We start from the raw sequence: 14,735 nt of genomic DNA on the forward strand, positions 1-14,735 counted from the left end.
TTTTTTTTTGAGGCAGAATCTCACTCTGCACGTTTTTTTTTGGCCTGGGCTGGGTTTGAACCTGCCACCTCTGGCATATGGGGCTGGTGTCTTACTCCTTGAGCCACAGGCGCTGCCCAGACAGAATCTCACTCTGTTGGCCCACGCTAGAGTGCTGTGGTGCCAGCCTAGCTCACAGCAACCTGAAACTTACTCAAGCAATCCTCTTGCTTCAGCCTCCCCAGTTGTGGGACTACAGGTGCCCACCATAATGCCTGACTAATTTTTCTATTTTTAGTTGAGATGGGGTCTTACTTTTGCAGAGGCTGGTCTTGAACTCCTGAGCTCAGGCAATCATCCTGCCTCGGCCTTCCAGAGTGCTGGATTACAAGTGTGAGCCACCAGCCTTTTTGTTGTTATAAACCACTGTTTGTTATAGTAGCACAGCTTAGCTTCTGATTAATCTGCAGTGGTGTTACTCTAATTCATTCATTTACGGTTTTAGACATACATATCTTTTACTATTTTTCTTAATTTTTTTCTTATTCTTAGTATTATTTTTTAACCTTTTTTCTTGATGTTTCAATGACAACATTTTAAATGTAGCCTTATTTTAAGCAATGTATGTAGTATAGACTAGTCATATTTCAATTACGTTCCACGTCAACTATTGAAAGTAATCTCATATACCACATTTTGGGCAACACTGAGGTAAAATAAGAGATGACCCTGATGTTGGATGTTGCAAAATAATAAATTATGCTCTAAATGTTCAGATTTGGATCCAGATTTGAACTCCATGCCAATATTCAGGGTCCTACAGTTTTTTGGAAATGCCAAAAATAGGAAAGGATGTATGTTATGAATTTAACATGTGTGTGAATACACTATCTATAAACCACATCAGGTTTGTTTACAAAACCATTAAAAAGGACAACATCATCAGCAAAATGATCTAATTTGTATATGCAAATACAAAGGTGTACAGGCATAAAGGGCAGATCCACGCACAGTTTTATAGGCTTTCTCTATTGCATCGTTGAGTACTTGACCTTTAGCATCAATTAAAATCATTATGTATACAGCTGGTAAACCCCGTCTTACGGGTGACAAACAGAAACATGCATAATTACCATTCTGCAACAGATTGAGTAGATTACAGAAAAAAGGTAGGGGATATTTTATAGGAGTGACAGCCAAGAAAAGGTCTCAGAGACACCTGCCGTTTGGTGCTCTCTAATGTAAACCCTCAAGTCACTCAGATATATTTATATTATATAAACAACATGTGTTTCAAACGTAATTCATGAATAATAGGGGATGCACAGGTAAAGAGTTTGGACAGAGAAAAAACTGTTGTCTGAAAAAGACATGATTTAAATAAACAAAAATCAAGCAGAATAATCTGCTACACGCACAAGTTTTGAAATTAGAGACAGACTCAAAAAAGGAGAGAGTAGCAGGAGACGTATTAGCCATTGCCAAATAATCAAAGGGTTGCCATAGCAAAGAAGCAGCAGCTTTATTTGTATGTGGCAAAAAAAGGTAGGACGGGGAAGAGTGGGCAAATCTACAGTGAAATTTTAGACTAAAATTAAGTAGGCTATTTCTAGCTGCTCATCTTCAGGCAGCCCTAGTAATCTTCAACAGTGAACACGTGAACTCCCTCTACAGGGAGTGCTTTGTAGAGTCCCAGTGTGAAGAAGGACCATAAAGACCATTAATTTACCATCCGCCCTTAGAAAGCTTCAGTCCTTAGATTAACCTTTGATCAAGGAATGGCAGATAGTACATGCCATGCCTCCCCCAAACTGTCAACTACAGACCGACAAATCCTTACAGGTTAACCGATGTTAAAACTGTTTCAGGATAGTACCTTTCGTTTTCTCTTAATACGTCCCTTCCTTTCTTCCAGGTGTACACAGGTTTTGGAGAAGCTTTTGGCTTACACTCAATGACAACTTCACCTCCCACTTTCACAAGAGTTACTCTTTTCAAGAGCGTTCTTGAAAAATCTGGACCTACAGCTGGAAGACAATATAAAAAAATAAAATTATTATTATGCAATGAGATCATTCTTCAGGTTTCTTTCTCTAATGCACTTATGGTTGCCTTAGTCATCAAAGAAGGAAGCTGAATTTTTTTTGTTTTTTAGAGACAGAGTCTCACTTTGTCACCCTCTGTAGAGTGCTTTGATGTCACAGCTCACAGCAACCTCCAGCTCTTGCGGTTAGGTGATTCTCTTGCTTCAGCCTCCCAAGTAGCTGGGACTATAGGTGCCCACCTGTAGCCACAATGCCTGGCTTATTTTTTATGGTTGCTGTTGCAGTTTGGCTGGGGCCATGTTGGAACCCACCACCCTCAGTATATGGGGCTGGCATCCTACTCACTGAGCCACAGGTGCCGCCCCAGGAAGCTGAATTTTTTTAAATAGTGAGTAGCACCTAAGTTTTGATAGATTTACTAAAATTTGAGGTATAATTTATATTTGTTAAATTGCACCAGTGGTAATGTATACAGCTTGATGAATCTGGTATACTCCACCATGAAGACCAAAACAGAATATTCCCATCACCCTATTGAGAGATTCTTAAAAAAAAAAAATTATTCTAGGGCAGTGGCTGTGGCTCAAAGGAGTAGGGCGCCAGCCCCATATGCTGGAGGTGGCGGGTTCAAACCCAGCCCCAGCCAAAAACTGCAAAAAAAAAAAAAAATTCTACAATCAAATAACAACTTAAAAACTTCAGAGAAGCAAAAGAAGGAGAAACAAAGTAAGAAACTCAATGAGGCGTTGTTTTGATTGTGCAGGTTAAAGCGTCCCCTCTCTGACTCTCTGAGGTCGTCACCACCTCTGCTGGGTCCTCCGACACTGTGCACATCTTTGCGAGAGAACATGCTGAAATGTCTACACTGTCATCTTCTGTTTCTCCTTAAAAACAGAACTTGGCTCAGCTTTCCTCTACTAGTGCCCAGTGCAATGCTTGGCTTATTTAGGAAAAATTCTGACTTGATCTTGGAGCACAGATCTTTTGAAAACTGTACTATATGCTTACCACTAGTACTCTAAAAAATCATTCATGCTGACACCGGTAACAGTTATGTGGAAGAAGTATTAGAAACTGTTTTTCCTGTAAAACAAAAGCTAGATATATCTATATCTTCACAAAAATAAAATGAAAGACATCTTCCTGGAAAAATATCTACATTCTTCTGAGTCAACTGGCTAATATGTGAAAAGAGATTTTAGAATGGACGAGTTCATCTCTCGGAATCTTGATTATACCATAATTAAACATCCTGATTCATTGCAATTTGAATGGATAAAATTTAAGATTTCAGACCACGTTCAAAGTAAAATTTAAATACAAACCACAAATTACTTAAAGGAGGCCTGGGAGTTGAATGTGTGTTACGTGTGTGTGTGTGGGGGGGGGAGTAAAGATCAATTTCCTAAATGTATCTAAACTGTATACTAGAGATTTTTAAATATAAAAACAAGCTTCAGTGGAAGAAGCATGTCAAATCTTTATTAAGTGCTTTTTTTTGTTGTGAAAATATTTTTAGCAATTGCCTGGACACAAAGATAGAAAGGTTACTTTTTAATGGGGCGATATAATGTGCACATGGGCTGGTATTATCATGTGAAAGTGACATTAAACAAACGAATCCAGTAGGCAATTGATATCTTAATCTGTGTACCTTGGATTCATGAGGTGAGCCTGCAATTCAGAGAGTAATTCAATAACAATAAGTGCAATTAATAAGCAGAGGGTGAGGATAGATGTTCCTGCTCTAATGAGGAACATGTGTGCTGCAGACCCTCGTGTGGTCTGCAAAAATCACACACTAAAAATGACAGGGTTTATGAAAAAGAGTCAGGAAAGACCTACTCAGTATGTAACGAGAGCACTAACAAAACCAATAACCATTCTAGTAAATATTAAGCATGATTAAATATAAAATATAATTAGAAAGACAAGTTGAATTCGTAATAGAGAAAATACTACAAAAAAATACAGTGTGTGAGTGAGCCTGAAGGTGCAGATTGATGGAGGAAAAAAGAAGGAACAGTTAAGGTTGCTTTATGTTATGCAAACATCATTCCCCACTTACCAATTCTACATAAGCTAAGTTAATGTCACAAAAAAAGTCTTTTAGCAAAACAGATTCATTCTCATCTTAAACATCTGAATTGACACAAAAATGTAAAAAAAAAAATCAAGACTTCTAGAAGTTTTTTTAAAGAATATTTTGTGAAATGAAGTTACAAATCTGTATTATCTAAAAATCCCTTCTTAAAAGCACATCTTTCCACACCCGTGTATTTTTATCACTTTAGGCAGACATTTTTCAGCTGTTCAGGAGGAATTCTGCAGTAGCATTTGAAATGAGTTTACATAAATCAAGCTGTGCACAACACATGGGTGTATTTGTCAAAAAAAAAAACTATGTATTGCTTTTACAGGATTTGAAATAGCGTATCAGCCACACAGAGAACAGAAAACACACCTTCCAATTTCAAAGGCATTTGTAATGTACATGTTATCTTTTGGAGATTTTAGCGATAAGGCTGACTTAAACATTCTTTTCACTAATAAAAATGGAATTGTCAACTCCAATATTTTTCTTTTGTTTATTCAATCTGATTAATTTGCTTCTAGTGTTATCTAATCCTGCAAATCTATTGGTTGTCACTATAAACTGTGGTGCTTTCCAGTACAAAAATGGTCAGAACTTCATCAGCTTATGAATAGTGGACTCACTAGGTTTCTGAACATTCTTCCATTTCGTGACCACCTTTGGCATCTGAGATGTTGTTCAGCTTGAAGGAATATCTGGACCCTGTTTGTATTCTGATCTCTAAACACTGGCATGGGAGAGACTTGGAGGACAAGTGAAAGGAACACACACAGTTTGATACTCACAAGGAATGAGGTTTTAAACGATATTGGTAATGTCTTGAACTTTACCTTAGAAGCAAAAACAATGTAACCTAAAAATCTGTACCCTCATATGAATTTGAAAAAGAAAACGTTATTAGTAACGTCCTCAATAGGGTACCTAACCATGACGGGTACTCAAAAAGTCAGTGCACACGTTAGGTGAAACTTCAGTAGAATCCTAATAGTTCAGAAAAGACAAAATAACTGTCAAATTATCCACTTCAGTCGCTCAGATACTGGGAGATCTAACTGGCTGGATCTAAGGGACTGACAGGGTAATGTTTCTCAAATGAACGACTAGAGGGCACCACTCCCTCAGCGTTGGAAGGAGCCACGTTGCAGGAAAAGGCAACTGTTCTTTTATTTATCAATGATCTTTATCACATTAACTTTATGGAAGAGAAGCATTTGGCAGAGAGAAGCTCTCTATGCAATTTACAACTATGTTTTTACTTAATAAAAAGACTGTTGATCTCATTATCGAAGGTAGTTTAAGTGGCCAAAAGAACCCTTAAAAACAAAAACTCTGTGCCTTAGTGTCATTTCTCCAGAGGGACAGTAGAACGATAACTCTTTAATTGGATATGCAGTGGAAGTCCCATTTGGGAAATACATGGTTGTGATGTTCTACTATATTGTTGAAGAGGAAAGGATTATTATGGGATGCATGGCAGTTCTATCAGTCGCCCTGTAGAAGCATCATTGGGAACGTTGCCATTTGATGGAGACTACTAAGGCTGGTCCTTTAGGAAGTTCAGAATTTCGTATTATTCGAACCTGTCCATTATCTTTATTACCTCATCACTCCAGAAAAATAAGCTTCATAAGTGAATGTTAATTTAAATCTTATAAGTGGATAAGAAAATGCTGGCATCAGATGATAAGGCCCAAACCCTCTTCCAGCTTGCTGAGCTGCAACCAGCAAGGCAGGGTTGAGTGGAAATTTTCTTCTTTCCAGGCACATAATTTCAGAAGAGTTGACTCAAAATCAGCCCTCTCTGATCAGCAATGATATTCACGAGGAGACTCTCAGCAAAACTCTGAAGCTGATGATTTTTCCATTCTGATGTTAGCATGGTGTGTCCCTTATAATGTCCTCAATACCCATACCCAGGCTGCTTTGGTTTAATTCCCTGAATGCCCTACTGCCTGGGGGCTCTCATGATTCTTCCATCATGCCTGGGCCTGCCAAACAACAATGATGGCTGCAACCAAAAAAAAAAAAAAAATAGCCGGGCGTTGTGGCGGGTGCCTGTGGTCCCAGCTACTTGGGAGGCAGAGGCAGGAGACTCGCTTGAGCCCAGGAGTTGGAGGTTGCTATTAGCTGTGATGCCACAGCACTGTACCCAGGGGGATGGCTTGAGGCTCTGTCTCAAAAAAAAAAAAAAAAAAAAAGAACTGCATATTGAATGTGGGCATTCCATGGCCTATGTTAAACTGACAGATACTTTTAAGCATAGGAGCCGTTTCAAGATCTCTCAATGCTTTCTCTGCCAATAAGTAGGATCAGGAATAGCCTTATAATCTTTTTAATAAAAGGTTTGAAAAGCCCCAAATTAATTATGTCAACATGTGTAAAAACTTTTTTTCTAATTCCCAGAAAAACATTTTTAAACCCTTTTTATAGCATCATTTCTTACATGGTAATTAACATGTTGATTCAAAATCATTCTTCTATAATGCCTTAAGTAGGGCTTCAGCTACTAAACCCCTGTTAATCTCCCTTGAGATATCTTATCTGTATAAAGATAACAAGACATTATGCAGTTTTTAAAATCTGTAATCACATTGACTTTCTTAAAATAGTCTCAATTAGTGATATTTCATTGTATTTGGCACAGTGTCCTAAACTCTTACACAGATTCATATCCTTGGTTAGGGAAATAGTGTGTATTCTTGCAATGTCATATTCGATCATGAGTAACTCTGATATATGATAGAAATGTTTGCTGAAAGAACAGAACACAGTCAGTGGACTGTGATAGTGGCAATCCTAGAATTGCAGTCATTAAGAAATAGTAGCTCTGGTTATTAGCTATTATTAGAACCATTAGTTCTAATAATATATGTATCATGGACCTGTATATCCTTGGACCTAGCATAGTGCTTAGCTCAGAGTTGATATTTAATCAGTATTTGTTGAATGAATGTATCTTATACAAAATAACTCAGGGATTCAGTTCAAAACAGAAAGTCCCTGCTCACAATGCTTTGCCTAACCACCCTTGCTTTGCCTAGGTGGTTTCTTTCCTTTCTTCCCACCAAGTAAACCAGTTGTTGACCTTTCTGCCTTGTGTATGGGACATTCCATCCTCCCTGGAGTTGGTCCCTAGAGTAATGAAGCAAAATTACCGAAGGAATACCATATGGGCTGTTTATACTCCTAAATCACCTGAACTGGTATGATGGTAGATATTTAACAACCAACTCTCAAAAGAAAACAAAACAAAACACCAAAAAACTTGGTTTGCAGTCCTTGTCAATTTTTGTGGTATAAATACTCCTACCATAGTTGATTTCGAGCTATCAACATGAAGTTACTAAATGCTGGGTTGAGAAGAGATACACAGAATCAGCTTTTAGCACTAGGAGCTAGCTCTAGCACATAACAGCCTTTCCCCAAAACACACACTTAGAGGAAGGAAACAGGACAGGTGGGCCCTGGGCGTTGAGTTTCACCAGATTTGGAACTTACTCTGCAGAAGTACATGGTCTCTTTTTCCTTCCCTAGATACTGCAAACAATAGACCCAGTGCTGATTAGACAAGGACTTCACTTTCCTTTTAATTTCTTTGATGGGTCCACTTTACTCAAAGAATCTGTTCCCTGAAGCTTAGAGAGTCAAGGGATCACAGCAGTTGTAAAGGCTTCAGAAACAGAGGCTCTTCCCTGGACAGTCAGGCTCATGAGAAACATGTTATCATGTAGGTGAACTGTATTTATGCAAGGTGGCAGTGGCCCATAGCTTGCTTGTCATGCTCCTTCAACAAGGCACCAGAAACTGTTTTGCGGCAAAGAGAAAGCACATATTTTGCCTCTGTGCTAAGTTCATTTTCAGCACATTCAAAATGCTTTATTTTATTTATTTTTGCAGTTTTGGCAGGGGCCAGACTTGAACCCGCCACCCCTGGTATATGGGGCCAGTGTCCTACTCCTTGAGCCACAGGCATCTCCCTCAAAAGGCTTTATTAAAAGCAACATGCTAAGCACAAATGTATTTCTTTAGGAGTCTAGAAGAACCATGCTGTGCTCATGTTGGAAAAATGAAAGGGGCCTGGAATATTGTTTGTGCAAATGCTCTATTTTGGGAGAAAAAATACTTCTCATGACCAATGGAGTTCTTGTCAATACCATGTTCATGTTGTACCCTTGGATAATGCAAGCACAGTGAAAATGTAGATTAACTGGGCACAGACTGGTCATACCCACAGAACAGCCCTGCCCTCCTCTGGTCTCAGGTGGGAGAGTTCTAAAGGTCTCCAGCAACTACATAGCAGGGGTCTGCTGGCAGCTCAAGCATGACTTGCTCCGGTGCTCTGTGACGTCAGAAGGACCTACCCAGCAAATAAATTAGTCTGGGAAGGTTGATGCCTCTTTCCCCACCTTGCACCTCTGTCACACCCAGTCACTGGTAACCCCACAGGGCTGTGACCCAGTTCCCTTCAATGAGCAGATGCTTTAGGGGTTTACCACTGCCTGAGTCACACAGAGATCTATGTGTCCTGACCCAGGCTGCTGCTCCCTGCCACTATCCAGCAGGGGGAGGTGAGGCCTGACAACTTCAGGTACTTAATGGAGGCTGGGGCAGTTCACACAGTTCCAGCCCCACCCCGATTGATGATGCTGGCAGAACAGGACAGAACAACTTTGCAGAATTTGTTTCTGTCCTGGCTATATTCCCCTGTGGATCAGACACTGCTTAAGTTGACAGAAACTGCAACTGAGCCCCAGGAAGCAGCAAGCAGTTAGAGCTCACACTCAGCTGTCAGTTCCAGCCTCTGCCTGCCCGCCTTTGTCTCAGCTATGATCCCCTGAGGGCTGGGCGCAGCTTTGGCTCAGTAAAGCAGTCCTCTGGCTCAGCCCTGCCCTGGGAGTCTGCCAGGTCTGCTAGCATGTATTCTAGTCCCCAGGCTCTGCCTAGGCCGCTACCACCTCTGGCCTTCCCTTTACTCACATTCCGTTCCATGGTGGCTGCCACCAGAGAAGATGCCCGGCTTCCTCTGGTTACCCAGAGAGGCACAGTGTATCTGTCTGGAATAGCCCCAAGGGTGTGAGCCTCATTATTCCTGTGGTGGCTGTTGCAGGTGCTCCTCTGAGCCTCAGGGCACCGCAGCTCCTGTATGGTTCCCTCTCAGTTGACTGTCCTCTCCTTACTCCCGTGCTGCAGAATCAGCATAGACCAGCAATAGCCCTTGCCCCATCCACACCTCTTGAGAAAATGCCCATGAATCTGAACTCCATGGGGGACAGGTTTCCAGACCTCGGGGAGAGAGTGGAGGGGAGTGCTAGGAGTTCAGAATTGCAGGTAGAGAATGTATATAGATTTATACAGTTTTATGCCTGGCAGGAGAGTGCCATGGCACCTAGTAGGGGTAGGAGGTCCAGTTTTTAGAGGGTCTCTCCCATGGGATAGAATGGGAGGACATTTGAACTCTGCTCACTTGTTTGTATGGAGTATTCTGAGAGTCATTCTCGTGGGGTAGGGGACTCCCATCTGCTTGGCAATGGATTTTGTACCTTTTTTTTCTTTTTTTGTATCCTTGGGGTTGCAGCTCACCTCAGCAGGGTTGATATACATTCTTCAACCTTTTCTCTTGGCTCAGCTCCAAACCATCGGCTTACTTACTAAACTTCTGTCTTTTTAATTCTCCTCTGGACAGGAGCCTCTGTGGAAAGCTGGCTGCAGTCCACCATCTTGCCTCTACCTCTCTTTTATATATTTTTGTAACACAATTTGTTATTCAATCTGTGGCTAGTATTAACAACGTAATAGTATATAAATACTGCTTTTTACATTATTAACATTTATTACTATTCTTGGGTTTCTTAAAAGATGTACAATAAATCCATCATTAGTCTTTCCAAAAGCTCAAATGTTTCAGGCCATCTACTAGTGCTTTTTCCCTCCTTTTCTTTTCTCTTCTCTTCTCTTCTCAGTATGCTAGTATTTTTCTTGAGTATTTTTGCATCACTATTCATCAGGAATATTGGTCTCTAGTTTTATTGTGTGTCTGTCTGGTTTTGGTATTTGAATAATGCGAAGCTTAGAAAATGAGTTTGCATGTGTTTCCCCTTCTTCAGTGCTTCAGAAGGGCTTGAGGAAGATTGTGGCAGTTCTTCTTTCTTCTTGAGACAGAGTCCCACTATGTCACCCTCAGTAGAGTGCCATGGCCAGACAGAGTCTATGTCACTCTCAGTACAGTGCCATAGTGTCACAGCTCACAGCAACCTTAAACTCCTAGGCTTAAGCAATTCTCTTGTCTCAACCTCCCAAGTAGGTGGGACTACAGGTGCCCATCACATACTCTGCTGCTTTTTCCATTTCTAGTCAAGACAGGGGTATCACTCTTGCTCAGGCTGGTCTCAAACTTCTGAGCTCAGGTAATCCACCTACCCTGGCCTCCTAGAGATCTGGGATTACAGGCATGAGCCACTACGCCTGGCTGCTGCAGTTCTTTAGACAATCTGCAGAATTCCCCAGTGAGGTACCTGTTGCTGGGCTTTTCTTTGTTGAGGACTTTAAATTCCTGTGTTAGTCTTCTTACTAGTTATAAATAAGTCTGTCCAGGTTTTCTATTTCTTCATGACTCAGTTTTGAACAGTTTCTATGTGTCCAGCAATTTATCTGTTTTTCTTCTCGGTGTATAGTTGTTAATAGTGTCTCTTAGAACCCTTTTTATTTCTAGGTCATCAGTTGTAATGTGTCCTCCTTCACTTCTAATTTATTTGAATCTTCCCTCTTTTTTTCTTAGTCTAGCCAATAGTTTGTCAATTTTGTTGATCTTTACAAAGAAAAAAACAACTATTGGTTTCATTAATGTTTTTATTGTTTATCTAATCTATTTATCTCTGCTCTGACCATGATTATTTCCTTATTCCTGCTGATTTTTGGTTTTGTTTATTCTTGTTGTAGTTCTTGCAGGTGCAGAGTTAGAATCTTGATTTGTCCTTTTTAAAATGTAAACACTTAAACATTTACACTATTAACTTCCCTCTTAGTACTGCTTTTTCTGCCTTTTTTTTTTTTTTGGTATGTTGCATTTTTCATTTTATTTTTTTTCATAATATTTCCTAGTTTTCCTTGTGACTTCCTATTTGACTTATTGGTTGTTTAAATGAGCTGTTTAATTTTCACATATTTGTGGATTTCCTGCTTCCGTCTGCTACTGATTTCTAATTTCGTTCCATTATGGTCAGAGAGGATACTATGTATAATTTTAATCTTCTTAAATCTGTTAAAATTTGTCTGTTCCTTTTGTTGTTGTTGTTGTTTTGCAGGCCCTGGCCAGGCTTGAACCTGAGACCCCCGGTGCATGGGGCCAGCGCTCTAACCTCTGAGTTACAGGGGCCAATCTGTCTGTTTCTAACATGTGTTTTATCTTAGAGAGTGTTCCACATGCACTTGTAGGATGCACGTTCCTCTGGTATAGAGTTTAGTGTATATGTGTGCTTGTTATATCCAGTTGGGTCTGTAGTGCTGTTTATATCTTCTGTTTCCTTACTGACCTTTTGCCTGATCCCTCTATTCACAATTCAAAATGGAGTTTTGAAATTTCCTACTATTATTGTGCTGCTGTCTGTTTCTCCCTTTGGTTCTGTCAATGTTTGTTTCTTATAATGGTAGGTGCACGCATATGTCTACTTGTTATACCGTCCTGGTCAATTTACCCTTTTATGATTATATAATGTCTTTGCGGCAGTTTTTGTTTCAAGGTATATTTTGTCTGACTTATATACAGTCACTCTTGTTCTCTTTAGGTTCTTGTTTGTATGAAATATCTTCTTCCATTTTTCTGCTTTTGGCTTATATGTGTCCTCAGATCTAAAGTAAATCCCTTACTGACAGTGTACAGTTCCTTGGTGTTTTTCTTTTTTTAATAAATCATTCAGTCAGCTTTTCTCTTTTAATTGAAGTGTTTATTTCATTTACATATAAAGCAATTGTTGGTAGGGAAGACTCACAATGCCATTTTTGGTACTATTTCTGTCTTATAGCTTTTGGGTTCCCTCCTTTCCCATATTTCTGTTTTCTTCTGTGTTTCCTTCACTTCCCTTTGAGGATATTCTATAGACATTACCTTTATCATTTATTTTACATTAACAACTACTTAACTTTCATCTCATATAAAAACTCTACACCAGATTTAAAAGTGGTTGTATTCTTCAGGTTTGGAATTTTTTTAGCTTCTTCTGCATTTTCTATCTCTGTCGACACTCTCATTTTGTTCATGTATTGTTTTCCTGATTTTGTTTGGTTACCTATCTATACCCTCTTTTAATTCATTGAGTACCTTTATAATGGGATTTGAATTCTTCGGTATTTTATCTATGTCTGTTTCTTTAGGGCTGGTTTCTGGAGACGTATTCCTTTGACTGAGCCATGTTTTCTGTTTCCGTGTGTCTTGTTATCTTCTGTTGGGACTTTGGTATCTGAAAAATCAGACAGGTCTTTGCAGTCTGGGAGGACTTTCACCAATAAGCCCAGCCAGAGATTTTGAAGCCCTCTTAAGCCTTTTCTGGAGATGTATCTTCTCGGAGATTTTGTGTGTAATCTCCTAATTGAAGACGTTTTCCAGATTCTACTTAGAAGATGTCCTTAAGAGGTACCACGGACCTCTAGAGCTGGTGTAAGCACTAAATCTCCCTTTAGAGGCATTAGAGCTCCTCCTAGTGTCTGTGGCACCATCAGTTCTGACACCAGACCAAGCCAAGTTGACAGCCTTTGTTCTTTAAGGGTATTACACATCAACTGGTTCCTGTCAGCACTTGGATCAGGCAAAACCGAAACCACTCCTCCAACAGAACCCCCCTTCCCAAAAGTCAAAACATTAGATATACTGTCTACTTTTCTCTTTGCCATCCTGGCACAAAGTTAGGTGTTGGGAATTTTCTCCTGTAGCTCCATGCTATGCTGGAGGGCGTGTTCAATGAGTGAGTGCCATAAATTTTCCTCCAGTGCTCTGATGTGGTTAGCTTCACACCTGCCTGGAGTGCAGAAACCACTTAACTGGTCTCTGGATTTCTCCCAACTGTGACTGGTCTGTGTATTATTGTTAAGTTGATGTTTCCATTGGAGAAAGAGGATCTGGGGCTTCCTATTCTGCCTTGCTGCCATCCCTCCCCACTACTAAATCTTCTTGAACATCAATTCAAATACTCCCTAGACCAGTCTACCAAACTGTAATCAATTTTTTTGCCATAAGATGGTGGATGGAAAAACATAGTTACATCATTCAATTAATTTATTTATTCATGAATTCAGAGAGACTTGGGGTGGACAATGGTAAAAGACACAAAGTAACAAATACATTTAAAATACTTTAAAATATGACTGAAGTTCAACAGAGGATGGGTAAGAAACAATCTCACAAAATTAGTACAAATAAGTTGAGTTAGCATTAGTCTTTTGGAAGGCAAAGCAGACAGAAGAACATGGAAGAACAGAGAAAAAGAATAACATATTTCTTAATTGGCTGACTTTGATTGTTTGCTATAAGACTCAAATTTTTCTTATTTTAAGAGAAAAGTTCTACATTTTAAGAGGGATTTATCAAAATTTTCTTTATGTAGAAGACTATGGACTTCAAGGTGATTAATTTCTTCACAGTGGTTTTGCAGAAGACTCTTAGATTTTGGTTATAGAATACTTTATGGATTCACTGTTCATTGATGCCTTGGGCTGTATTACTGAGTTATATTTTAAAGTCTAACTTACTAACAGCATTTCTTTGGGGGAATTAATGTAAGGAATTGTCATAATATTTCTCTCTCAGCTTTTAATGTCTTTCCTCCACTGGCTTTAAGTTATCAGCGTCACACTATGCAATATCTCAGCTGAATCCTCACAGGGTAGTCTGTAGAATCACTCTGTATGCTTTATTCCTGCTCACTGTCTGGGTGAAATGGGGCCTTTAGCCATGGTTGGAATCTGTGGTGCCTGATACTTCTCTTATACAGGAGGATTTGGGGTTCAGAGTTCTGACCCCAAATCAGATATTTTGACAGATAGACTATGTTCAATTAAAAAAAAACCAACTCTGTGTAAGACAGATTTCTTATTTTAGTAGAGTAGTTTTTAAAGTGTGATCTTAGACCAACCCCATTAGCATCACCTGGAAACTTCTGAGAAATCTAAATAATCAGGCCCCATCCCAGAACTATTATATCAGAGATTCTAGGGGCAGGGCTCAGCAGTTATATTTTAACATGTCTCCTAGGTGCTTTTCATGCATGATAAAGTTTGAGAATCAATACTGTAGGAATATTCAATGGCTTTTAAAATCTGATCAATTATAGCAATAGTTTCCAAATTTTTTGTTCATTGGAATCACAGCTGAGGAGCTTTAAGACAAAAATGCCCAGCTTCCATGTCCAAAGATTGAATTAATTGATATAAAATATGGTATGGTATCAGGTATTAACTAGTTGCCCAGATGACTGTAATCTGCAGCAAAAATTCAGAGCCACACAAATGGTATTTACTGATGATTTTGTGGCTATCTATATTATGAGTTCTAGATATGGATACTTGTTAATAGCAAAAAGCTTCTTTTTTTTTTTTTAATTGAGAAGGAGTCTTAATTTGTCATCCTC

At 39.3% G+C, this 14,735-nt stretch overlaps 1 protein-coding gene across 1 annotated transcript in view; it reads right to left on the minus strand.

The window, feature by feature from the left end:
- Positions 1–14,735, minus strand: part of CNTN4 (contactin 4) — a 566,875-nt gene that overhangs the window by 141,660 nt on the left and 410,480 nt on the right. Inside the window, exon 11 of the mRNA XM_003785487.3 lies at positions 1,856–2,006. Within this exon, the coding sequence (XP_003785535.3) occupies positions 1,856–2,006 (151 nt within the window). The remainder of the gene's footprint in view (positions 1–1,855; positions 2,007–14,735) is intronic.

This window comes from Otolemur garnettii, unplaced genomic scaffold, assembly GCF_000181295.1.
Source record: "Otolemur garnettii isolate 467f Iridium unplaced genomic scaffold, OtoGar3 scaffold00015, whole genome shotgun sequence".
NCBI classification, from domain to species: Eukaryota; Metazoa; Chordata; class Mammalia; order Primates; family Galagidae; genus Otolemur; species Otolemur garnettii.